At 40.3% G+C, this 26890-nt stretch overlaps 3 protein-coding genes across 3 annotated transcripts; 1 reads left to right on the top strand and 2 right to left on the bottom strand.

The window, feature by feature from the left end:
• Positions 1-8122: 8122 nt before the first annotated feature.
• PATE3 (prostate and testis expressed 3) lies at positions 8123-10710 on the bottom strand. Its single transcript, XM_003795880.1, has 3 exons — positions 10662-10710; positions 9285-9407; positions 8123-8247 (listed from the first exon to the last, which is right to left on the bottom strand). The coding sequence occupies exons 1-3, from the start codon at positions 10708-10710 to the stop codon at positions 8123-8125; spliced, it is 297 nt and encodes a 98-aa protein (XP_003795928.1).
• A 4991-nt stretch (positions 10711-15701) lies between these two features.
• Positions 15702-16880, top strand: LOC100940637 (prostate and testis expressed protein 2). Its single transcript, XM_003795879.1, has 4 exons — positions 15702-15753; positions 15883-15906; positions 16254-16385; positions 16744-16880. Exons 1-4 carry the CDS (start codon positions 15702-15704, stop codon positions 16878-16880), a joined length of 345 nt encoding a protein of 114 aa, XP_003795927.1.
• Positions 16881-21081: 4201 nt separating this feature from the next.
• Positions 21082-24096, bottom strand: PATE1 (prostate and testis expressed 1). Its single transcript, XM_003795923.1, has 5 exons — positions 24045-24096; positions 23709-23744; positions 23055-23090; positions 22669-22791; positions 21082-21215 (listed from the first exon to the last, which is right to left on the bottom strand). The coding sequence occupies exons 1-5, from the start codon at positions 24094-24096 to the stop codon at positions 21082-21084; spliced, it is 381 nt and encodes a 126-aa protein (XP_003795971.1).
• Positions 24097-26890: the final 2794 nt, after the last annotated feature.

The raw sequence follows: 26890 nt of genomic DNA, 5'->3' as shown, positions 1-26890 counted from the left end.
AATTTTTGAACTGTATCCCCTTATAAGGTCTTGGCCTTTTTTTGACTCAATAGCATCATCATATTACATTTTCTCCAAACCTAGACTCCATTCTCTTCTCTCTTCTAGTAGATCTACCTATGGAAGCTCTGTCTTTTCAATGTCCATGCTTCCATTAATAGGAAAGGGTAAAACTATAGGTCATAAAAAAACCAGTTTCTGCCTTCTGGTTGGAGGCCTCAGTCTTTGTTACATGATATCTCTTGGCATTCTCTAATTGCCTTTGAGTTTTGACTAAACCTGGGCTAAAGCTAGAATTTTAAAGTCTCTTGCTAAGGGAGCAAGGTATTTTTTAATGGTAGAGCTTCTGGTGGAAGATCAGGAAAAAGCAGATTGGATACAAATTGGGACAAGGAATTAGGAGATTGTGAGAGAACTATTTGGAAGTGGAGTAGAAGAGGTATTTGTTGGGGGCAGGGAGGAGTTACAGTAAGCAGGGGTTTGGGAAAGTCAGTGTGACATTAGAAAACATTCTCTAACTTATGTGAAAGGAATAGTCAATGTACTAGGCATAAGAGTCAGAATGCCAGCACCAGTGGGGACCAAATTGACCACAGCTGCTTCTGACCACATAGCCTTAGGCCATTGGGTCTTCAATAATCTTCCCTGGCTCTCATAGCTAAGCCAAGTGTAGCAGGCAGTGTTGGCCAATTGCTTTCTAAGCACATGCTATTGTTTGAGAGTCTCATGTTGAAATGTGATTGGCAGTGTAATGATATTGGAAGGTGGGACATTTCAGAGGTGTTAGCTCATGAATGGATTATCACTGGCATGGGTGAGATTATGGTGCGAGTGGGATCCTGATAAAAAGGATAAGAGTGGCTCAGTTTCTTCTCACTCTGTCTTCCATATTCTTGCCCTTCCACACATCACTGTGCAGCAAAAAAGCCCTTGCCAGACTCTGGTGCCATGCTCTTGGACTTTTCAGCTTCTAGAACCATGAACTAAATAAGTTTCTGTCCATTACAAGTTATGCAGTCACAGGTGTTTGGTTGAAGCAATAGAAAATGGACTAATACAGCATGTGAAAGATACCTAGTCCTCAAAAATATTCAAATATGGCCTTTCATTCAGTGATAAAAGCTGAGGTTTTATTAACCTATTGACCTACCCCTGCAACAGAAAATGTTAGGGACAGATAAGAGTTTCAGATTATCACTATAGTTTTCTTTTAAAAAGCCATGAAATGACTAATCCCTGAATGGTTATTGACTGACTTTCGATTTATACATTTTATAATTGTTAAACTGCCTATGTATTAGAATCTATAGGCACTATTATATTTATTTTTTAGCTATAAAATTACATACATTATATGTAGTATTATCCAAGAGTTAGTAGTATCCCTCTTGATTTCTAGGGTTGTAATTATGTATTGGTTTCTACGGTATTTGTATTTACATAAGTAGAACAAAATATATCTACAAATTAATTTGAAAATATTTTCAATGTATGTGATGAGATTTCTCCCAAATTGTGTAATGTTAGGATAGAATACTATATTTTAATATCTTGAGAAATAGAAAATATGGTAGATTCTTTCATTCACAGTTGGTTAGTTTAAATGGACAGAATAGAGATATTGGTAGTAGGTCCTAAAATAGTAATGGTTCATGAAGAAATTACTGTGATGTGTGGTTAGTGTCTAGAGTGGTCCCAAGCCAGTAAAAATTATGTTGAGACAAACAGTAAGAAGAAGGTTCAGATTAAAGAGGCGACACAATGTAGATAGTGAAGAGTAGACACTGAGTGATGCAGATGGGTAGAGACTGAATAACACATGTTAACAGATAAGCTTGAAGTGAAGATTTATAAATCACTGTGGCACTGTCCTCAGAGTTGTACCTGGGTCCAGTTTTCCTGAACTTGTGACTTGTTTTGGATTTCTGTGAGATAACTGAATTCTTTGTTGCCCCATGTCACAATTATCCCCATTTCCTACCCCATTTTCTTGGTCCAATCAGAATAAATCTCTGTTCTTTATATTTAAAAACAACAAAAACAAATGGAAAGTAAAGGGGACAGTAAAGGAGATGGGAAGCTGAGCAAGTTCCCTAGTTCTATATTTTGGCCAAGAATACTAGAACTTCTAGGTCCACCAGCAAGCAAAAATCTCTTGCTTGGTGGTGTACCTACAGTGGCAAAATTGATCATTGTCAAGGGAAAACTAACTTATTATATGAAACTAAATCCTGGGAGTTTGTAACATTGGGAAGAACATGGGTTCGTTTGTATAAATATGTGTAAAATGATAGAAATACAACATTAAAATGTTCATTTATTAATAAAATACCTGAAAACCACATCTCAAAAGTTGTGTTATATTTTAAATTTTGCAAAAGTCATGGATGGATTGGAATATTAGGAGGAAGACTTCATAATCTCTAGAATTCACCTAGAGCAGTGCTTTTCAACCTTTTGACAACTCATAGCACACTTAAATTATGTTGATTAAAAAAAAGAATAATAAAAAGAATATACTTACTGCGCTTTGCACTTCTTTTGAAAATAGTTTAATTAGTGAACCTTTATAAATTTTCATGGCACACAGTGTGCCCTGAGGGACACCAGTTGAAAATCCTGATCTAGAGACATTATATAATCTGGGGTTTAAAATTTGATCTCATTTTTTTTTTCTATAGACTGAGCTCTAAAGTACCTGCTGAAGATTTCAAAATTTTTCCTCAGAATGTTAAACACATATCTGTGGATCACCCAATTTAAGCTGGTAGAATGCTGCTGATGAAGAAAAGTTGGCAAAAAATTATGTGCACTGTTTTTAGCTATGTGGGTATATAATTAATTGTGGTTTTAATACATATTTTCTGGCAGGGTGACCTGCCCACTGGCTCTTATTCATGAGAAACAGCCCATAAGAAGGATGTTATGAGCAGACCCTGAAAAGAAGCTAAGTTAGGAAGGCCAAGGATACCTGCCTTGGCATTCATTGGCTGATTTTAAGGCTTTGCTTAGGAATATCAAGGTAGTCCCAAGATTTTCAGCTGGGATTCATTGGAGGTAGAAGTATAGTATGAGCCCCCATAAAACCTTTTATAAAAGACAGAACAACTAGGATAGCAAAAGGAAAGTGTCATAGACAAAATCAGGGTCCACCAGAGTGGCCTAAAGCCCTCAGAGATCTCAGAAATATAGGAATAGGCACTAAAATTTCTTTTCCAAAATTAGAGCATGATTCTTAGGCGGAAAAGAACTCACAAACATTGAAGGGATATTGAAATTGAAAAATCATCACCTGGCAAAAATCATGCTAAGAAGTCAGTCAAAAAACACTAACAGGTAAGTTAGTTGGTGAAAGTGGAAAGATAATAGGACATTCATATAGTTTAAAAGAATCTCCCCACAGAATAGTTGTTAATTACAAAGGGAAAATATATAAACTTTATATAAATCACTTTCTCTAAATCACTTTGTGATCAATTTACATCACTAGTAATGAAAAAAAAATCATGCATCTAGTGCATCTAGATATGATGCACTGAGAACACAGTACCACTTCTGTGATGTTCTTGCCAAATTCTATAACCTGAATCTAATCTGGTAGAAACATGGTATAGACCCGCCTTGAGGAGAATTCTGCAAAGTACTAGCCAGTAATTGTTTGAGGTATTAAGAGGATGAAAATGAAAAAAAAAAAAGATTGTGGAACTATTCTAGATTAGAGAAGACTAAAGAGATGTAGCAAATAAGTGCAATATAGTGATCGTAGATTGCACATTGCTATGAAGAATGTCACTTCAAAATTAATGAATGTTGGATGGAGGCCTGTAGATTACATGATAGTAGGAAAATGTTTATAGCAGCTCAATTCACAATTGCAAAGATGTGAAAACAACCCAGTGCCAGTCAACTCCTGAATGGATTAATAAACTGTGGTATATGCCACAAAATACTATTTAGCCATAAACTAGATGGAGACTTTACATCTTTTGTATGGACCTGGGTAGAGTTGGAGAACATTCTTCTTAGTAAAGTATCACAAGAATGGAAAATCAAGTATCTAGTGTACTCAATACTGATATGAAGCTAGTACATGAAGACTTGCATGCTCACAGGAGTGCAAAACACAAACTCAACTGGAGGGAGGGAGGTGGAGAGGGGGAGATTGGTAAGCTCTCGCCTAATGGGCACAATGTAGGGGTATAGGGCACTATATCCTGGGTGAAGAGCTCAACTACAACTTGGACTTTACTTACACAAACAAATGTAACCTAATCATTCATACCCTCACATTAATTGGAAATTAAAAAGAGAATAGACAAGCAAAGAATTTCAGAAAAATGAGGAAGAAGAACAATGAAGGAGGCTAACCTTTACAAATATTGGAATCAACTACAAAGCTTTGTCAGAGTAACTTCTTGAAAAGATTTACTTAATGATTCAAATGGTAGTCTAAAATTCTTTTTTGAGGTAAAGCTCCTTCTGTTCCTGCACATATCCTAATCCTCAAATAAAGCTATGTTTCTGAATTCTATCATCATATATTTGTCTTATTCTGAATGTCATGTAAATGAAATTGTATGCTGTCACTCATGTTGTCCCTGGTTTTTTTAAAAAAAAAATCCATGTTGTTGCACATTACAATAGTTTGTCCTTATATTGTAGTACAGAATTTCATTGTATAAATACACCATACTTTGTTTACCATTGACAACCAATTGGGTTGTTCATAGGTTATAGCTTGTATGAATAAAGCTGGTCTGAACATTTATTTATCTTTTTCAGCTTTTTGGGAATTTCTTTATTAGAGAATATGTATATTGATTAAAAATGGACTCTTAGGGTTATTGTTTGTCTAATGAAAGGGCAATAGCTATGTCCAATGACTTCAAGGAAGGAGAAACAGCTATTAAAGGAATTTTTTGATCTGATTTAGGCTGGACACGGATGGAAACAGTTAAAGGGCTCTAGGTGGTTAGGATTTTAATTAAAATTATTTCTGGAAAAGTAGCAGACTATGAGACTATTAATTAATTCTTTGGCATTTTAAAGGAATAAATGTAACACATTTATCACACCTAAGCCTGTTATCGAAGAATTCAAATGGAAATGTGGACCCCAGGAAATACACACTGGCTTCTAGTGAGCTAATTTCTGTTAAAGAAAGAAGGGGAATTTGGGAGCCCGAACAGCCTTCCCAGTTGTCCGGAGTGACATGGAGGGAAAAGACAAATCTTGGATTAGAGCTGAAATCCTGGTTTAGGATTATGTGATTATGTGACTTAAACAAATTCCATTATCTCTCTTGGCCATGTCTCTTCCTCTGAACGTTCCTATAAATGCCTTTTGGTGAGCCTGTTCACTCATTTCCCTTGGTTATATATGTAGGGTCAAATAGCTGAGTCATGTGGTGCACCTGTGATGAGATTGATGAGAATAGAAATGATTTTTTTTAAATGACTGTACCAATTTACAGTCTTATCAGCTATATTTTTAAAATACTTGTTGACAATTTGGATATTCTCTTTTGTGAAGCACTCGTTCAAGTATTTTGTCCTTTTATTGGGTAGTATGTCATTATTGAATTGATCTGTAAGAATTCTTTTTATGTTCTGGATATAAGATTTAGGTAGGATATAAATATTGCAACTATCTTCTCTTAGTCTTTAACTTTTTCTTTCACTCTCTTAATGATAATTTTGATGAATAGACATTGTTAATTATAATGAAGTCTAAGTTCTCAATTTTTAAAAATGGTTTGTGCTTTTTAGATCATGTTCAAGTAATCTCTGCTTATCTCAAAGTCATAAGACATGTTATGCTTTCTTCTAGAAGTCTCATTGTTTTACCTTTCAAATTCAGTTTACAATCCATTTGAATTTGTTTTTTTGGTGTATATTGTAAGGCGGGAATAATAGAGAGAAGAACTTAAGTTACAGAATAGAATAAGTGCTACTGAAAATTAAATGTAGTATAAAATAGGCATCTCCATTGTTGAACAAAAAACCAAACATTTAAGTATTTTAGGGCTAACTGGAAGGACATTTAGAAATACATTCAAAAATATTAATTTGTTTGAAGGATAAATTCCAAAGGGAGAATCTAAATGTTAATTTAAATCAACAAATATTAGAAGGAAACACAGGTAAATTTGGAGCATGAAAAATTGCTGAACAGTATTAATTACCAGGAAAGTGTAAGATACCACTCCACACATACTAGCACAGCTAAAATTAAAATGACAGACAATAATTGGTGATAAGAAGTGCACGGAGTCACTGGAACTCTCCTACAGTCCTAGTAGGAGTACATATGGGCACCACCATTTTGGCCAACTATTTGGCAGTTTCTTTTAAAGTTATGTATATTTTTCAGGCTGGAAGTGGTGGTTCAGGCCTGTAATCCTAGCACTCTGGGAGGCCAAGACCAGTGGATTGCCCTGAGCTCACAGGTTTGAGATCAGTCTGAGCAAGAGTGAGGCCCCATCTCTAAAAAATAGCCCGAGCACTGTGGCAGGCACCTGTAGTCTGTCTACTTGGGAGGCCAAGGCCAGAGAATAGCTTGAGCCCAAGAGTTGGAGGTTGCTGTGAGCTCTGTCTCAAATAAATAAATAAGTAAATAAATAAAGTTATGTATATTTTCCCCCTGTGACTCATAAATTCCACTCCTTATAAATTGCATGCAGTATGTGCATACAATGAAATAAAAAAGAATAAACTTTTGATATGAGCAACAGCATGCATAAATCTTAAAAATATTATGGTAGGTGAAAGAAGCTGGATTCAAGAGAATACCTTCTGTGTGATTTCATTTATAAGAAATTGAAGAATGGATAAAGTTACTCTATGGGGACAGAGTGCAGTGCTAATTACCAGTTCTGAGTGAGGGTTCCTGCTGTGTGAAGAGCAGGAAAGATCATTACTCTGCCAATCACAGAAACAGAGCCCATTTACTTCTGCCTGCTGTGCACTGGCCTGCTGTTCAGGCCCACTGTGCATGCTTTACCTATTTGTCTGAGTCCCAGGAGGCACAGCACACCCAGGGAAGTTATAGAACAAAGCTTTATTATTTATAGGTGGGCAGCAAAGGACAGAAGGAGTCTTGGACCTATGGTGAGGTGGTTCTTGAGACGTAAAAATGCTGCTCAAGAAAGACTGATCTTGGGCAGGGCCTGTGGCTCAAAGGAGTAAGGCACTGCTCCCATATGCCAGAGGTGGTGGGTTCAAACCCAGCCCTGGCCAAAAACCACCCCCCCAAAAAAATTGATCTTGACTGTGAATACTCCACTTTTCCTCATAGATGAGGGGTCCTGAAAGACAGCCTGGCCTGAGTTCCATGTGTCAGTGGCCATGTGATATGTGGATCAGAGCTTTGAGGGACAGCCTGTTTCTAGAGAGAGTTTGTGTGGCAATGGGGTAGTAGTAATGGAGAGGGGGAGGTAATAGAGGAGATGAATGGCAAGGAGTATAGGAATAGAGCAGCACTAGGAAAGACAAAGAAAGGAGAGCTGTGACGTGCTTGGGATGTGCTCCTGCATGGGAACAGTAGGGCTGTGTGTGAGTTCTGAATGTCATGACAGTGTGACTCCTGCTAACACGTGTAAGGATGTACTTTGAAAGTGTCAGGAAAATCACGACTGAGATTGAAGTGGGCACTGTTTACTGGTAGACTTTGTGTCCATGTAGGAAAATCTTCAGTGTCTACCATTCATTTTTTGTTGTTGTTGTTGTGATTTCTGCTAAATCATTGTATGATACATGGGAATTTCAGTTAAAAATATTTGTGAATTTTTAGCTGAAGTCTTTCAAACCCACCTCAACTATCTAAGCTAATCAAAAGCTTCTAACATGATCCTGTTTTAAATTTCACTGTACAAAGCCTCTTATGAAAGGCTTCTTAAAGTATGGAGATGCCAATAATCCTTGTAATAGAAGAAATCCATTGTTCAGAACTATTATCCACTGACCAAGGGAAGAGCCAAGCTAAAGGGACCAGGAAAGATGACATAGAATTAAGGAGAGAGCAGGGATATTGTTAAGACAGAAAGAGCCAAAAAGCAGGGGTGGCCAAGTATGAAGGGTGAGAAACAGTGACATCCCAAGTGAGACTCAGAAGGGCAAAGAGCTTAGAGTTTGAAGTTACAATAACTGTAATTGCAGCATTTATGAACATAAGTTCGATTATTGAGATTAAATTCCAAGTCTCTGCAGAATTTCTGACACACCATGTATGATATCTGGAGAGCATCACCTGAAATTAAAAAAAAAAAAACAACATAGAAAATAAGGCAATGATATAAGTTATCCAAGGTTAGTCAAACCTGGCTCTAATTTTGTTAGCGAAATTTTAATCAGGCACCAGGGTAGGTAGGTGCACCTGGGCAGGGAAATGCAGAAATCACTGGCCAGTTGCGGGTCTTGTTTGCCAGAGGTCCCTGACAATCCTTAACTCTTTGTTAAGCGGTGGTTTCATTCCTTTTCTTGCTAGAAGACTGGCAACTAATGCCTGTGTTATAGTCAAATAAGCCAAAATCTGTTTGAACATTTGGTCATTAATGAGCCTCTCTTCACTGCACCTCCCCTCTGTACCCTCCTCAGCCTCTGATAACCACTATTCTATCTACCTTCAGCTTTTTAAAAACTCCCACATATAAATGGGAACATGTGATATCTGTCTTTCTGTGTCTGTCTTATTTCACTTAACATGATGTCCTTTACCCAGACAAATAACAGGATTTCTTTCTTTTTTTCTGGCTGAATAACATTGCATTGTGTATATATGTCACATTTTCTTTATTGTGCATATATTTCAAAATAACTAGAAGAGAAGATATGAAATGTTCTCAACACAAGAAATTTTGAAGTGGTGATATCCCAATTACTTCATTTAATCATTATATATTGTATACATGTATTAAAATATAACATATATACCATAAATATGTACAGTTATTATGTGTCAATAAAAAATATATCTGGTTCGTTTTCTTGGAAATTTAGACCCCACACCTTCTTCCTTCTGTCTCACTGTTACAAAGCCTCTTCTGTCTGCATGCTCAGGGACCTGTGCTACCTATGCTCAGGGTATTCTCCACCTTTTCTCCTGAGATCTACATTTAGTGAAACACTGTCCTAAGAATTCTTCTTTTTTTTTTTGGCCGGGGCTGGGTTTGAACCCACCACCTTCAGCATATGGGGCTGGCACCCTACTCCTCTGAGCCACAGGCACTGCCCCTGTTCTAAGAATTCTAAGAATCTCACAGTATCTCCCTGGACCCTCTAACTTACCCTCAAAGATCTTTAAGAGCATGCATGTCTCATACTTCTGAGCAATACAGACACCAAAACCTCTCCTACAGTGGTCTGTCGGTGTGCGAAGGTGACATGTCATGCATCTAAGTGATGTCACTGCTGGAGAGAGCACAGAGCTGGTGTGAGGCCAGGCAGAGGCAGGGACTTGAGACAGAGCTGGAAATATCCAGACTGGGGTGGGTGGGTGAAGGGGCAGCTAGTGATAGGGCATTTGGGCAGTAAGCTGTTGGGACTCTCTCCAGTTTCTTATTGCACAGTAATGAGAAGAAAATGCCACTGTGTGAATAAAAGGATTCTGTTCTCAACTTCAGCCTTTTTAATCTGGATAACTTTGAGTAAAATTTAGTCTCCATGATGTTGATTTCTAGCTTAAAAATAGTGCTGTGAATGCTGGCCTGACCTATCTGACAGAGCTATAGAGAGATATGAATATGATAGGAAGACTGAGGAAGTACTATAAAATATTTTACATAAGCTAATGTTAATATTATGGGACTTCTGACATTCAGCTTTGTTTTGTGTTGTGTATGGCTGCTTGGATATTGCTATATGATATTCATGTCTTCTGTTATTTTAAGCTTTGGATTAAATCTACAGAAAGGCTCACTGAATTAAAGTACAGTTGGTGACACCTTTATGAAGTTCTATGCGGTGAACTATTCAAAAATACAAGTTTAATTTTTTAAAAAATTCCTCCTTGGTGCACCTAAATGAGAACAGAAAGTTGCAATTATTGAGCATGTCATTTAGGCCTTGGACTCTCAAACCATATCTGATTTAATCTTCTCTGAGTTCTTACAAGAGGGTATTATTGTCCTCATTTCTCAAGTGAGCAACAAAAGGTACAGAGAATTTAAGAAAGTGACTAAAAGCCATTTTTAAAAATTCTGTTTGACTCCTGGGCACTGTTTCCTCTCTAAGAATTACTAGTTGTAAATTAGTTGTAATTACTAATGTAAAGTCCCTGGAAAGGACTGAAAGAAATTACAAAATTATTCATTGTCCAGTGGCCAGTTCCTGCAGCAAATGGGATATAGATTTACAAAACAAAAAGATGTCCTAAGAAAAATCTTGCCATCATTTTGAATTATGAGGAGTAGCAGGGACAGAGGGGAAGCAGGACAACAGGGCAGCAGCAGAGCCTTGAATGTCCTGGGGTGGGGAGGATAGCCAAACCCTGGGAAGGACAGGAGAGCTGGCAGGGAGGCAGAGGGAGCATTCTGAGGGCCACTGGCCTCCCTTCCTCATGGCTGTGGTCAAAGTGCAGCCCTGCACAGGCACATGCTATGCGTTAGAGTTTACCTGGGCTCCCCAGATCCTGCCCGGAGCCCCTTCTTCAGGCCTGGGACTCACCCACAATGAGGCAGCACAGAGGGAATAGCAACAGGATGTGCTTGCTCATCACAGCTCAGCAGTTACTGTGCAGAAGAAAGCTGCAAACACAGGTCTTCAGGCTCCCAGGGAGAAGCTTTCTCTCTCATTGGCTCTCATTCGTTCCCAAAGGGAGCCAGTCACATGGGGTTTTCTCCTGGAGCTCTAGTTAATTGGCTGTCATCCTGACATCATAAAATAATGATAATTAATAAATGTGGGTATTTACCTTGAGCTAACTGTGTTATATATAATTTTCATCTCAGTAATAATTATTACTACAGTTATAATACTGTTATTCTTACCCCAATTGCACAGAGTAGGAAATTGGGGCTTGGTGAGGACCAGAAGATTACCCATGCTCACATATCTCATGAATGATACTCAAAGCAACACTTTCTAATTACAGAATTAACCCTTTTCACCACAATGATTCAAAGCCTTTTTGAGATTTATTTGAACATTCAACAAACATCAGTTGAGAGCTTTTATATGCCAGGAAGTTTTATGAGTGAGAACAGAGCAGTAAATAGGACAGACAAACTCACCTCACCCCTCAGGTGAGAAACAAGACTGAAAAGGATGAACAAGCTGGGCCTGCATCCTACTCTTTCCCTTATAAGAAAGCTGTCCCTTGGGCGGCGCCTGTGGCTCAGTGGGTAGGGCGCCAGCCCCATATACCGAGGTTGGCGGGTTCCAACCCAGTCCCACCCAACTAAAACAACAGTGGCAACTGCAGCAAAAGAATAGCCAGGCGTTGCTGCGGGCACCTGTAGTCCCAGCTTCTCAGGAAGCTGAGGCAAGAGAATCGCTCAAGTCCAAGAGTTGGAGGTCACTGTGAGCTGTGACGCCATAGCACTCTACCGAGGGTGACAAAGTGAGACTCTGTCTTGAAAAAAAGAAAGAAAGCTGTCCTAAATCTTCCCTAGAATTATCTCATTCCTTGATCTTTAGATTTATATTTTGAGTCTTGGCAGTTTTCTCTATGAAAGCTGCCTCAGTTAAGGTTCACCACAGGTAAAGTGCTGGAAAGCTGAGACCAGTCCTGGCATTCTGTCTCTCCTAAATCATCAGCCCACCAGCTGATGGTACTTTGGCCAGAAATAATAGAAATATTCCCTACTGAATTGATACATGTATCATTAAAACAAACTGAGTCTGATATTTTTAGACATCAGATGAAGATGGGGTGAAATATAGTCTTAGGTCAAATGCCATAAAATTTGCAATGTTTCTTTTCTATGACCAATCAGAATGTGAACCCCATCTCTACCTAAGAAGAGATCCAGAAGTCCTAGAGACGTAGACATGTGAGGATTGGTTTCTTTAAAAAGAATTGATTCTGGAATAGAGAATAAGGTTGTGAAGTCTTTGGATCTATTTTTTTTTTTTTCTGCTGTATTTCTGGAGAAAGTGTTAGAAACTTAATGGCATTTTTTCAGAGCACTCCCGGGTTTATTGAGAAGGCAAACCATAAGCCTTTGGAGGGTAGAGATAATAGAAATATTTCCTACTGAATTGACACATGTATCATTAAAACAAACTGAGTCTGATATTTTTAGACATCAGATGGAGATGGGGTGAAATATAGTCACTCATTTACAGGGTATTTCATTTGTCATTTCTCAGCTTTATCCTCTGTCTAAAGATACAGAGCAATACTAGCATCAGAGCAAATGAGGCAACATTCTGGGTTAAACTGAGGAAGATTGGTACAGTTTCTAGCCTTCTTCCTTCAAGGTTCTCCTTGGCAATTCTTTTTGAAAGGCCAATTGAGTTTTGAATCTCCAGATTGTTTCTAGTTAGGATTGTGGAATTTTGCAACTCCATCCAAATATTGGGATGTCCTGACTCCTCATCCTCCTGCAGTACCATGTCTATCCAATGTTCTCTTGAAAGCAAATTCTTTCTTCATTTATCATGAAGGAGGGAAGGATGGGTGTCAGAACCAATGACAGAGGTAGTGCAGCACAGTAGAAAGAACACTGTCTTGGGAATTTGGAGATTTGTGGATGATTACTACATAACTCATCATATCTTTAGCAAGTCATTTATCTGTGATGTTAGATCTTGACTATTTTTAACATTCAGTGGTTCTATGACATACATCCTGAGGATGGGTCCAAGTTCTGTTATTCTGAAGCTCCTCACATTCTGTGTCAGGGACAGCACCCAGATCAATGTACCTCCATGCCAAGAGGGCCTTCCACTCTCTATAGATCCCATTTGCCCTGCTCTGGGGACTGGAAAACAGAACACTGTGTCCCCGTGTTCATAGTCTCTCTTGGCTCCAGGGTGGGTGACTGAGATCTTGGTGATCTTTCTAAGTGCTGCTTTTTATTTTGGGGAAATGGATTTTGGCATAGTGTTAGAGATCAGACTACTGTGTTCCTGGATTCACATGGGCAGCATTGATTTTGCACAGTGTATAAGACAACCAGAGTGAGAGATAATGATTCTTTAAAAAAAGTCTGGTGGGCAGTGCTTACTTGCAGGGCCCAGGGAAATCAGAGTTCACGTCCAGCCCCTTCACCTCCAGTTGCTGGTGGGGAGAGAGGCAAAGGAAAAAGGAGAAAAAGCAACATTTGCTGAGTAGTTATTACAGGCAATGCAGAAGGCTAACTGCTTCCACATAAATTGTCTTATGGAACCCTTACAAAGATCTGATAGTGAAGTCTCAAGCAAGAAGTAAAACTGGGGTTCAAGCTTAGTGTCACTAAAATTCAAGCTTTGTTCACTACATTGCTGTTAATATGATGCTTCTTCAGGTGATAAGTCACATGGATAATAAAAAGTTGCAAAAGCCCTCATGGAACCATTTATAGGCTGTTTTTATGTGTGTTGAGTATCAGATTTTTGTTAGTTCCCTACTTATATTCCCAAGTAAGGTTTACGAATAGAGGATCTAGTGTCCTCCTTGTTTCACAGGGTTCATAAACTTTGATAGAAAATTTACATTTTGGGGTGCAGCACCTGTGGCTCAAAGGAGTGGGGTGCCGGCCCCATATGCCAGAGATAGCAGGTTCCAACCCAGCCCCGGCCAAAAACTGCCAAAAAAAATTACATTTTTAATTTTTATTAATTTCTGATATGAGTAATTTTTCATGATCAAAATATAATGAATAAAATAATTTCATTTATACTTTTTTACCTTGTTAGGACACAAAAGTCCCCCTCATTTTATTTGTGTGAGAGCATTCTTGACAATGAAAGTATGAAACCTGACAAAATGAAAGAGTATCTTACCTCTGTCCTGAAAATGTATCTCAAAATATGGGTTTTTTTCCTGATAAGAAAGCTTAATTGGAAAAAATAGGCACATTTCGGAATGTATTTTTTCCATTTTACAAAATCTTTTTTCTTGGACCTCTTCATAGACTTTACCAGGTTGCTAAGAAAAAAAAAAGAGCTCTGTGTTATTGGGCAAACTTTATTAAACTAAGGTGGTTTGTGGGCTGCCACAGAGGTGCAATCTATCATCCATTTTCCTTTTGAAATAGAATAGTTGATATTTGTCTTAAAATTTTCAAGTAGTCATTGGGGACCTGGCATGTTGCCATTCTCCTTCACTTTACCATTGGAAATGGGAGGCATCTTTCAGCATAACCATTTCCCATTCTTTCTTTGGGTTTTGCTTGTGCCTGTGGCAGCCACCAAAGAACAAATATTACATTATGAGATTTTGGGGGAAACTACATTTAGGAGTAGTGGTAAAATGGCTGTTCTACCAGACACAACTAATTGTAAACAAAAGCTTCTCTTCTCTTTTCACAGAAGAAACACCTTCAATGTTTCATAATCATCAGATTTTGCAGTGAAAAAGGAATCTCTGCACATCATGGCCACTCACTGGTTTTAGGAAAGACTTCTCAACTCTAAAGGAAATTGTGTCATCAGGCATTAAAGATATCAACTTTTACCAGAAGGGGGGTTGTAAATCATCACATTAAAAAAATATTTTTATAGAGAATAGGAAGTCTCTATTAAGCAGATGTTCCTTGTCTTTCAAGAGGATAAACCTTAAGGTATCTGTTCTAATAAGAGAAGTTTCCTTTTTCTGGAAAAAGAAAGAAAGAAAGATTTTCTTTCTTTTCTTAAAACATTTTGAAAGAGAAAACTTTATTGTTTTTCCCTCATTTAGAAGATATTTCTTAGTATAGCCGAACACATCTTTTTTAAAAATGGTTTTGTATTTTGAATTGTGTATAGAAAGGAATCTTTCACCTGGGAACATCCCCCAGAACTGCTATAAAAATGTGAAAATATAAAGCAGGAAAAGAGTGGAGAACAAAGGTTGCTGTTTCTAGAGACTGATCAGGAAATGCTGCTCTGTCTGAAGTACATCTGAGCAAAGACCAGAATGGAAAGGGGGAATGTGTTGGAAAAGGAGAGGTGTCTGTGGCTCAAATGAGGAAGGCTTTGCTATGATAAGAACTGTGGGTTTTCTTTTAAAGGTAATGAAAACTCTTTGAGAGGTTTTGAGCAGGAGTGTGACATCTCTGACCTATAAAAGGGTTCTCTGACTGCTTTATGAAGAAACTATTGCAAAGGGAAAAAATAGGAGCAGCGAATCCCCAAAATAAGGTTATTACTTGGTCTGGGCAAGAGATGATGATGAATCAGATTATGGTAACAGCAGTGGAAACAGGATAATGTTTCCTCTCCTGTGGGGAGAAGTTAGTAGGTAGAATGGATAAGATTTACCATCATACTCTTCCTTGAGGGGGGCACATGGGGAGTTGTAAAGAACACCCCCCAGATTTGCTAAGACCTATAGCACTGAAGTAGGAGCAAGCTTGAAGTAGGAGGAAGGTCACAATTTTATTTTCATTAAATGCTTGATGAAAAATCAGAGTGAATGTGATGAGGACATTGGATATGGTAGCTCAGCTCTGGGAACATTGAGGTACTGTCTGTCTTTGATCTTTTACGAGTATATGATTCAATGACTAGCCCAAGGGCAGAGCACAGGAGGGGGACAACCAGCTTTCCCAGGAAGCTGCACATGACCAAAGTCCCAGCATGTTTCCTCTGCTTCTGCTGGGCACAGTCTTTCTGCTCTACCCATACTGGGGTAAGTCCTGGAGATAGAGGTGCAGCTGGTGGTTGGTTAAGAGATAGGGGAGGTTTCCAAAATTGGCTCTTGGAGTTGTTGCAGATGCGTGTGAGCTTATAACAGGGAAGACTTTTCTTCTCATCATAGGTGATCATCAAGGCCCTCTAAAAGGTACAAGCATGGCTTGTCTGAAATCCTAGTTAGACAGGTCATTTGTACATTTAGAAGTAGAGAGACTAAGATTCTCTTCTTTGCTGCCTGGCTGGATGAGGGGTTCTTTACTGGTAGTCCATGGATAAATTTCCTAAGAACCCCGACCTCCTGAAATCATACACAGCATTTGATTTATGTTTGTATAGGTTATCATTCACATGATGATTGAGTGGGTCCATGACCCAGGAAAGGTTATAGACCACCAGACAGGAGTAAGAGAGTGTAGCAGAGCCCCCAGGCCCAGAAAACTTCTCCAGACTACATCCTCTAAGCACTTTTTTTTGGGGTGTGTGTGTGTCTAGCAGAGACAGAAACAGTACAGTGTTATAAATGTGGAAAATATCATCTTGGGTTGTGCTATGACATCATGAAATCCTGCCACCTGAAGCACAGACAGTCCTGTGCTGTTGAGAACATCTATGTGCTCACCACGAGAGGTAATGTGGGAGGTAGGGAAATGAACACCACCTTCTCTAACAAGCAGTAGTGTCCTCTTGTCCTCAGAGTGAGTGGGTGAATGGGATGGGTGAGGTTGGGGTTGTTAGGTAGAAGGGGTGGTAAAGATGAACTTTTCCTTAAGATAATATGTGCAAAGGGAGGCTGATGCCTATTGTCTATTAGGGAACAAAATCCACCCTCTGAGAAGCAATATTAATAGACTCAGCCTTGGAGTTCATTTGGGCCTGGAGAAAGGTTAGTAAGGATTTGAAGACAGGTTATTCCTAGGAATTTGTCAGGAGGAAGCAAGGTCATTATAGTTGTATTCCCTTTTTTTTTTTTTTTTTACCTCCACAGGGAACAGTATGTACCATTATTCAAAACTGTCTTGTATGACCAACTGTGAAGACATCAACTTCTTGAGCTTTGAAAAGAGGACAGAGCTCATCTGTTGTAACCACAGTAACTACTGCAACCTCCCGGATGGCCTCTAGTTCTACATCTCTCCTGGATTTTGAATCATTTTTAAACCACTAACCCCTTTTCCTGTTTTTCTAAACCTCCATTTGCCCTCCTCTTCCAGCCAGCTAGCAGTAAAAGGAGGAACAGTCACATGTATAGTGGAGGGTGAATCTGATAATTGTTGGGACACTAGGCAGAGTGTTTGAAAGTCTCTGTTGCTCATATCTGGCCAGGGGTTTTAGTTCTCCTGTCGATTCTGACATAATTAAGCTCAGCCTTAGTCATTTATTATCTCCTATGTGAAAAGGTGAAGGCTTGGGCCAAAATAAGCCCAAACTTGTCCTAAGAATTCTGTGACTACCTTCATCCACACACACTCTTCCAGGTTGGCACTCTCTTCCAATGAATCCTAATACTTCCTGGTACTGTCTTTTTGCCTCTAGGTCCTAGAGATAGCTGACCCTAGCTTCCCAATTTGGAGGCCACATGAACCAGCTCTTGGGGGAATCTTAGGGCAGAAAAAAGAGAGACATCAGGATAAGGCATCAAGAAAAATTTTAGGGGCATTTCAGTTTGTAGAAACTAAGATTTGAGAGGCAATTTGGTGTGGGTAGAGTTGATTTGAACTTGGCCTTAGCTGCCCAGAGAACCTTGGGCACATAACTGAACTAGGTGATTGGATTGAGAATGAGGCCATTGCTGAAGGAAAGCTAGTTTGTTCCTTCTCATGGGAATGAGAAAAGGAAGCTGATAATGGAATAGTGGTAGAAAATAATAGGATGCACACAGATACTATGAGGTAGTGTTCAAGTAACAGACACCCTCTGTCAGGTGAAGCTGTGAGTAAGTAGAAGGTGTGAGATGGCCGAAAGGTGACAATGGTGGATGAGAAGCAGGAAGACACTGAGCACAGCAAATAGGCAGAGAGAGACCAAGTGGCATCTCTGTTGGAGTGGCACATTGAGGCGAAGATAGTAACGTGTCCTTGGATACAGACTAACCTTGCATTTCTCTCCCTATGAGGCTTACTGAAGTTCCAGGCTCTGGACTTCCATGAGCTTTTTTCTCTTATATTATGACATATAAAATTTTCACAAGGAAGCAACTAACAGTCTACTTTAGTAGTTTGGTGTCTTCTATCTTTGCATGTTGTCTAATAATGTAATCCTTTCTGAGGAACTCTCAGATTTTGCAGGGTGAGGATGGAGACATATATGAAGACAACTTTTTCAAAACAGACAAGCAGATTGGAAAAGCCAAACTAACATTGGTATATTGAGCTTGAGTTGTGAGCTCTAGTTGTATGTGAGTATGAGCTGTTTCATCCACTGAATCACGGAGATGGTAAAAGTCAGTCCAGAAAAAAAAAAAAAAAAAGAACATTGTCTAACTTTGAGGTTCAAAATAGACATTAATAGTATTTTTGAATTAGTGTTTAACAAAGTCAAAGTTCGGCTTTGTTGTGCAAAAGGAGAACTCTAATTGTAAAATCTTTCATTATGTTTCAAGAGCAAACATTGACATTCTCAGCATCAGAAAACTGAATTTGATTTTACATAGTGGGTGATTTTGATGCAAATTCTTTTTGCTGATTAGTGTACCCAGCTTCATTGACTGTTGGCTTATGGCAACTCATATCTATTCAGTTCTCTGGAGATTTGCTCTCTACCAAGCAGGAGCTGCCTTGCCCAGAGGCTTAGTTCTCAACTTGAGCATAGACTTCACCCTGGGATCAGCTGGCTCCTTGCATGATGGAATTGTCTGTGGTGTAATTTGTGTTCCTGAGATTCTCCGTGGATTCCAACTAAAGCTAGTCTCCAGCTGAGATCACATTTTGTTAATGTTTTCCCCTTAACTTTTCTTGCTTCTTTATTCCCTCTCTAAATTTTAAGCTGACAAGACCAAGTATTTTGTCTGATTGGGAATGGAACACCAACTCAAGATGAAGTCAGGTTAGGAAATGAAATTAGGTGTTGGCATTTTATATTGATAGTGTGTGTGGTTCTAAACTAACTCCTCCTGACTGAGAATAATCTTTCATGTTAGGGGTCCTTACAGCCTACATAAAATTGTTCTAGTCTTGGAATATTTTCCTTTTCTTTACCCTACCTTGGGATATTTTCCCTGGTTCCATTTTCCAACTTGAACAAATGAGCAGAGCAAAAGCTCTTTTACCAGATGACTTTTTTTCCTCCTTGCTTTTGTTAGGAAGGCTATATATATCTCTAAAGGGTATTTGTCCTCATCTTTACCCCTGCCCTCTTAAATGCTTAACTTCAGTGGGAATGCATATTCCTTTCTTGGACCATTTGACAGTTTCCACTCTAGCCACCATCTGGCTTAGCAACTGAGATCACATTCAGATCAAATCTTACAATAACAACAATCACAACCAAAAGCCACCTACAAAGCTACAGAGTTGTTCTCTCCTGCCCAAGAAAGGCAAATGGACTGTGGAGTTAAAATGTCAATAGTGGCTCGGCGCCTATAGCTCAACCGGCTAAGGCGCCAGCCACGTACACCTAAGGTGGTGGGTTCAAATCCCCAGCCCGGACCCGCCAAACAACAATGATGGCTGCAACCAAAAAATAGCCGGGTGTTGTGGCGGGTGCCTGTGGTCCCAGCTACTTGGGAGGCGGAGGCAGGAGACTCGCTTGAGCCCAGGAGTTGGAGGTTGCTGTGAGCTGTAATGCCACGGCACTCTGCCCAGGGGGACAGTTTGAGGCTCTGTCTCAAAAAAAAAAAATGTCAATAGTGAAGGTCTCAGAAGTCCAAGGAAAGTTGGAGGGCCTGGACACAGCGACACCAGCAACAGAAGCAGCCGCAGCAGCAGCAGCTATAGGGCTGATACAAAAGGCTAGCTGCACTGTGGTAACGTGGAAAATGGTTTATGGCTGTTTAATGAAGTACACCAAGTTTGTCACTGGGTGGCAGTACAGAGTTTTTGTTTTAAACAATGAAGCGGGGCTACTGGAATACTTTGTGAATGAACAGTCTAGAGAATCAAAAACCTAGAGGTACTTTGCAGTGTGCAGGAGCTGTGATACCACCCAGTGATGAGAATTCTCACACCTTCACTGTAAATGCTGCCAGCGGGGAACAGTATAAACTCAGAGCCACAGATGCTAAAGAGCAACAACATTGGATCAGCAGACTTGAGGTAATACACAACACCCCATGGAAGCTATTGGAAAGAATAATGCTCTTATGAAGCCATTGAGTTTCTCAGGCTTCATTCTTCCAGTTTGTTAGAAAACAGTCTGAATTCTTGTGAGCAGACTTGTTGCAACCCCTGTCTTCCCCCAGGATGCTGTAATTATACACTGGAAGGCTTGAGTGTGTGTGGCAGGGAGGTGGGGTAGGACATGCATCTGGTTGTGGAACTTCTGTCCACAGGAGTTGCTGAGGAGATGTCCCGTGGCTAGACCCAAATGGCCTCCTCAGATCTTGCAGCTCTCAGCTTCCTCTGTGCTGTGCCTCAGATATGGGAGTATCATGAGGCAGCTGGTAGTCTCATCTCCTTGGAGGCACCCTACAACTTCTTTCTGTCTATTGATGCTTCCTCATGAGTTGTCCAGGAAAGACACTACCTCTAGAATCTCACAGATTCCCTCTGTAACTCCCAACCTCAAAGAGAGTCTCAATCTAGAAAGCAGAAAATCGTTCTCTTTTCACGGCTCTGTTGCAAATTCACTCTTGTGTACTAATCTTCTTTTCACCCTGAGAGCAGTATGAATGAAGATGATCCAAGGAGGCTTAAGCTATTTCTCTTCATGAGGAGAAATAGTGCTGTTAGCATTAACACGCTTTGACTGGAGTGGGATCTGAAGAATGATATATAGAGAAAGAAACACAAAAAACAAAATATTCTTCTATAGAAGGAAAGAAAGAAGCAAAAGAAAGATGAAGGGATATTTTATAACATTGAATTATCCTTTTCCTCCTTTTCTGAACAGCTTGGTTACACAGTGGTAGCACTAGGGTTTGTGGCAACCTGCAGGATATATTGACCTTGATCTTGTTCTCAAAGTTCATTATTTATTTACTTACTTATTTATTTTAAGGAGCAGGACAGAGACTTTAAAAAAGGAGATGGATTTTTATTTCATATGAAGAAGGTATAAACATGTGTTCACAATCCTCCCGTGAAGTGATTTTTTTAGGATGTCATTGTGAAGAGTCTTAGACAACAACCCCAGCCTGACATTGGAGCCACAGAAGAACTAGCAACTTCTAAAGCATTTCATTACAGAGGTCATAGCCCCTGCAGCAGTTGAAGTTCACCAAATAGACACCCCAGTTTATGTTTTTCACAGTAGCACAGTTCTTTAGGCAGCCCATGAAGGTTAACCAGGGAGTTCCATCCTCTGTGGGAGGAAGGAGAAACAAATATCAGCAAATCTGGCCCTGCGGTGCCTGCAGACAAACCTCTCCAGATCATAGCAGTATAGAAAAATAACCTTGTGTAGTTTGAGGCTCTGTTATTCATATGCAAAGAAAACAGGAAAGATGGGGGCCAGGAGCAGTGGCTCATGCCTGTACCCACAGCACTCTGGGAGGCTGAGACTGGTGTATTGCCTGAGCTCACGAGTTCAATACCAGCCTGACCCAGAGTGAAACCCCATCTCTAAAAATAGCTGGATGTTGTGGTGGTTGCCTATAATCCCAGTTATTTGGGAGGCTGAGGCAAGAGAATTGCTTAAGCCCAATAGTTTGAGGTTGCTTTGAGCTGTGATGCCACAGAACTCTACCAAGGGCAACAAAGTGAGATTCTGTCTCAACAATACAAACAACCCCCCCCCCAAAAAAAAAAACAAACCTGGGCTCGGCACCCATAGTACAGTGGTTACAGCACCAGACATATATACCAAGGCTGGTGGGTTCAAACCTGGCCCGGGCCAGCTAAGATAACAATGACAACTGCAACAAAAAATAGCCAGGTGTTGTGGCAGGCACCTGCAGTCCCAGCTACTTGGGAGGCTGAGGCAAGAGAATCACTTAAGCCCAAGAATTGGAGGTTGCTGTGAGCTCTGATGCCACAGCACTCTACTGAGGGTGAGACTGTCTGAAAACAACAACAACAGAAAAGAAAAAAACTGGTTCTTTGTACCCTCAATGAATCCCCAACAACAACAACAAACAAACAAACAAACAAAACCTAGAAAGATGTTGCAAGTTGGAGGCTTCCCAAAAGAAAAAGCAATGGTAGAGCTTTCTAAAAAAATTATTGGGACTACAGTGCTTAGGAGAGCAGCATTCCAGGGATTGCCAAAGCTAGATGTTTGTACTGAGAATCTTTTTTTTTTTTTTTTTTTTTGTACTGAGAATCTTAACACTGGTTAAAGTAAGGGTTATAAATGCTGAAGGCTTATTTAGCACAGAGGGTGGGAAAAGGGAGAAATTCTGATGTTTGGTCTTACTGGTCAGTGGCCATTTAGCTAGTGTCTACTACTGACACTGGCCCCTCTGTTTCTGTAGTTTAGAACTGTCCATGAGGAAATCTAGGCAGGCACAGAGACCAAGAGCTCCCCCTACCCCAAGGACTCACTGTTATTCATTGGGCTAGATCATGCCTCTTCCCTTACCTTAATTCATTTTACTTTCTTCAGGCTTCTCAAAATATCTCCTTAGCTACATACGTCCACCCTTAATGACATTCTCTATCTCTTTTTCATTATGTATATGATGTGGGGAGAGATATTAGCCATCCGGGCATGAGACTGCCTGTAGTAAAGTAAATTAAGGCCCCTCTTTCACTGTGGCTGTAGTGTCCCTGTCTGTTTCCTCCACCCCTTCTTCTTTTCCCAACCTACAACTTACTTCTGAAAATCCTCCCCACGGTGCAGGCTTCTTGTGATGTCGCAGTGCATATGCCTCGTCCTCGGGAGCACTTTTCCCCTGGAAACTGGAGGTGGCACATCCTGCACTGAATAATTTGTAGGCCTTGGCCAGGAAGAAGGGAAATAGAAGTGAGAGGAAGTGTCATGAACATGAAAGGGTTTGAAGTTCACTTGGAGCCAGGGGCCATCCCCATTAGGCATGACACCTGTCTCCACTTAAACAGGCTAAGTCAAAAGAGTGACTTGAGTTTATGGTCTTAGGAGTTTTAGCCTGAAAAGTAGAAGGGGAAGGAAAGTTGGAAGGGGAAGGAGGGCAATACTATCGAGAGAGAGAGAGGTGATCAGATTAGGTCTCTTCACACTCACCATAATAATTGTCTTCCTGAACAATTATTTCATTGTCTGTGCTGGCAAAGAGAAATAAAACAAATCTCTAATTTTGTCTGAGATTCAGCCTTGCATAGGCTCTTTGTAACTCCCCTTAAGGGTCCCTCCTTCACTGTTCACATGAGGCTACTCCAGGCCGTGTCTGCCCCTCCAAAGCCTAATCACCTGCTAGGTACCTTCGTATCTCTTTTCTCCTTCCATTTTCTCTCCTCTTCAGAGAGTGTCAGGCTCATATGCTCATTCCTACAAGTGCCCAACAGACCAGAAGGCCCTATGTGACATTCTTATCCATGTGTGCCTAGACTCTTACAAAGGGGACAAGGACCTGAAATTCATGACATTGCTATACTTCAAATTTGGCCAAGCAGGTCCTGCAAAGTCAATATCCTGTCTCTAGCTTTTCCTTATCCTGGCCCTTTATGATCCTCCCTCTTAGCCTCATCAGTTACTGCCAATATTACTTTGTCAAACCTAACATCAGCTCCCAGCCCAGTCTGTTCTGCTGAGAGAGATTATTGAAACTCAAGGTCTATTTCTGTGTTGTTCATATCCCCCAACCCCACCCAGACTCACCCACCCTGCCCCTCCCACATCCTCTCCTCAAGCCTTCTCGCATATCATCGTTTTACTCACCAGTGTCATCTCTGTGTAGAAGTGACCCAGATAGTACTGTTGGGAAAAAACAAACAAAAAAACCAACTCATTGTCTTCAGACCTCATTCTCCAGACCCCACTTCACAGCCGCTGTGTAGTCCTCTCAATTCCTCTCCAGTCTGCCTATTTACTCCCATAAGGGGAGAGTGAAGGCCTTTGTTTAAGTTCCCAGAGACGTGGCACACTGGGTGGGAGCACAGCATTTGAGCAGCAGCTTGCCATGCCTCCGCTACCTTAGCAGGGTTCTGTGACAGGAGCTCTGAACCATTCCTGATGCTAGACACATCTCACCACCTATCAGCTTTAGGGACTGACCTGTAAAGCAGCACAGCAGGATAGGGAGTCCCAGCATGAGGGACCTGTCCATTTTGGAAGAAGCCAGGGCCAGCCTGGGTGGAGTACCTATTTATACACCTGCAAGGTTGGGCCTCCCAGGGAAGGGTGGGGCATGAGACTGTGGAAGTCCTTTGGAGTCCTACCCTGTTCCTAGGGAAATCAGTGACTCCTTAACTTCTTATCAGTTTGGGGGGAGGGGAAATGGCTGAGGAAGTCGTGAACCTGATTTATTCCAATTCTACCCTTCAGAATTTCTGATTCCAGGTTCCATGGCCTTTTTACCATATTGCACTGTGGAAGAACACAAAGATAAATCTGGGCTGGATGGGTAGAATTCCCAGACATCTATACCAAATGTGCATTATAGTTGAGAACATGTATACATACAAGTAACTGAAATGCAAGGAGGCCAGAAGGCAAGAAGAAAGGTTGAGAATAGAAAAATTAAAAATTAATTGCATAACTCTGGGCAAAGGAGAAGAGAGTAGATGGGAAATTTCTTCTCAGAGGCACCAACAGAGGATTCTCATGAGGGGAATGAAGTTCCTTACTCTTTTTTTTTTTTTTTTTTTTGAGACAGAGTCTCACTTTGATGCCCTTGGTAGAGTGCCATGGCATCGTAGCTCACAGCAACCTCAAACTCTTGGGCTGAAGTGATTCTCTTGCCTCAGCCTCCCAAGTAGGTGGGACTACAGGCACCTGCCACAATGCCCAGCATAGTTACTCACTCTTACATGATGTCAGGCCAGGTTAGAAGTCAGGGTAGTAGCAGTAAGTTGCAATGGAAGTTGGAGATTTGTCTCTGTTGTCACTGCAGACAATTGAGGGAAGGGTCTATGCCAATGTTTAGGGAAAAACAATAGAGAAGGGAAACAGCAATCGGAAGGAGGCAGTTTGCAATAAGGCACAATATAGGTCTATAGCAAAGTGGGTTAGTGGTCTCAGCCAACTGTTGGCTGAAGTGATAGGAACAAGAGTGAAGCATGGAAGAGATTTTTACATCCATGAAATTATGGAGGTTATTGTTACATGCCAAAAGAGAAAATTGGCATTCCCATGCACAGAAGAAGAGAGGCATGCACCAAGCAGTAAGTCAACTGCTTACCTGGGGCACCTATTGTGAAGGTTTGAAATAACACCAAGAAGTGCTCATGTACCACAAGTGCACACACACACAGGACAGCACTGATTTTTGTGTTCAGTATATTCGCTGGCAGAAATCTCCCTTTCTTTACTTCCACTGTCCTGAAATTTAGGATCTCCTCTTGCATCTTTGCATTTCTTTCTCTTACCTTTGGTGATCCCCCCTCCTTTTCTTCCAGGGATCCTATATTTAATTCTCTGTCTAATGGCAGCCTATACAAAAGGAGGAGAGGTTCTCTTCTGCCCTGTCAGAAACTGTATCTCACCTGATGACACTTCTGTTATTATTGGACTTACCCCAAAGCAGAAATTTCCTCTTCCCCATGTACTGATTCACTTATATTCCTTGCACATATGTGAACCCTATTACATTAACTTTTTCCCTAAAATATTCTCAAATGCATACTCTTTCTGTTAGTGGCCCTAATACCTAATTTTTTTTTTTTACTGGGTCTCTGTCATTATGGGTCTCATTTTATTTTTGCCTCTAATGCTTTTTTTCTTATCACTTTAAGGCTTACACCCCACCCCAAATTCTCCTTATGTCATTAATTTCAGATCCATAACTTAGAAGTATTCAGGGATCTCTTTTGAACTATTGCTTTAGAATCCATTCAATCTGTAAAGCCCTTTTTAATGATCCCCTTTTCTGAAACAGAGTTCTGGAGATGCAGTTAGTGCACAAGAGTAAGCTCTGGCTTACACTTCAACTCTGAGCCTGAATGGTACTTAATTATGTCTCCATGTGTGATTAGAACAGAGGTTCTCAACCTTCCTAATGCTGTGATGTATTTTTAGTGTTACAATGGGGTTGCGACCCACAGGATGAGAACTGCTAGATTAGAAGATGCTTAGATTATGGGCTAGAATTTTTAGTTTGTATCTCCAGTATTATCATGAAAATAAATAACAATGATGTTTTTTGAATGGAAATTCACCTTTCAATCAGCTATTATTATTTTTAAAAAATTTTCTTCTCACAGGGGATTCAGCAACACATCCCGAGTTTCATCAGTGATTGAGATGTTTTCATATAATAATCTTTCTGAATAGGCTGGGGGTGAGAACCAGAGTTGAGAAAAGAAATCTCAGCTTAGGGAGATCCAACACCTGATGAGGTAGGTAAACAAGATGAAGAACCACAGTTACTGTTTCACGGTGGCACCAATGGCCTTAGATTCTGGAGTTTTCTCAAACCATAGGACTCCCATCAGTGACCCAGCAGGGAAAGAAGAGTTTTTTCTCGAGCAGGGTTTGAAGGAATGGTCAGATCAGAACAGCCTGCCTCACTTCCCTCAGGCAGGTGAGCAGTGCATCTCAGGCAGACTAGAACTAGATGAAATCAGAATGGTTCCACCAGCCTGAGCAAGATGAAAGATGGAGGAAATATTCAGATAATATGTGCACATCTAAGACAAAATATAAAAGAAGTGAATCTGTGGAGTCCTTATGTCTATTTTCTTTTCTATTATGACACTTGCCAGCCTTAACATGTTCTGGGAACCCCTGAGCTGCTCAAATGCTCACAGTCCCCTAGGTGGTTCATTTCTGCTGTGCTGAGGGTTGAGGAAGATATCATGGACATGGAAATGACCAGGGAGGTAGGTCCAGGATTCAAGGGTGAGGAAGTAGCTAATAATTTATCCATCGTTCCTGCTATAGCTTACAGATTAAGTAAAACT

Source organism: Otolemur garnettii, unplaced genomic scaffold (genome assembly GCF_000181295.1).
Source record: "Otolemur garnettii isolate 467f Iridium unplaced genomic scaffold, OtoGar3 scaffold00097, whole genome shotgun sequence".
NCBI lineage: Eukaryota > Metazoa > Chordata > Mammalia > Primates > Galagidae > Otolemur > Otolemur garnettii.
The sequence above is the reverse complement of the archived record's forward strand: the minus strand, read 5'-3'. Positions and strand labels throughout refer to the sequence as shown.

Excerpts from the sequence above, each read along its gene's own strand:
- PATE3 (XM_003795880.1), bottom strand. The coding sequence starts at position 10,710 with ATGAGCAAGCACATCCTGTTGCTATTCCCTCTGTGCTGCCTCATTGTG. Across the intron at positions 9,408-10,661 it reads TCTGTGCTGCCTCATTGTGG|CAGTGACATCACTTAGATGC; the intron begins GTGAGTCCCAGG and ends TGCTCTCTCCAG. Across the intron at positions 8,248-9,284 it reads GCTCTTAAAGATCTTTGAGG|GTGATGCTCTCCAGATATCA; the intron begins GTAAGTTAGAGG and ends TTTTAATTTCAG.
- LOC100940637 (XM_003795879.1), top strand. The coding sequence starts at position 15,702 with ATGTTTCCTCTGCTTCTGCTGGGCACAGTCTTTCTGCTCTACCCATAC. Across the intron at positions 15,754-15,882 it reads TCTGCTCTACCCATACTGGG|GTGATCATCAAGGCCCTCTA; the intron begins GTAAGTCCTGGA and ends TTCTCATCATAG. Across the intron at positions 16,386-16,743 it reads CTATGTGCTCACCACGAGAG|GGAACAGTATGTACCATTAT; the intron begins GTAATGTGGGAG and ends TTACCTCCACAG.
- PATE1 (XM_003795923.1), bottom strand. The coding sequence starts at position 24,096 with ATGGACAGGTCCCTCATGCTGGGACTCCCTATCCTGCTGTGCTGCTTT. Across the intron at positions 23,745-24,044 it reads CCTGCTGTGCTGCTTTACAG|TACTATCTGGGTCACTTCTA; the intron begins GTCAGTCCCTAA and ends TTTTCCCAACAG. Across the intron at positions 23,091-23,708 it reads TCTACACAGAGATGACACTG|ACAATGAAATAATTGTTCAG; the intron begins GTGAGTAAAACG and ends TTGCCAGCACAG.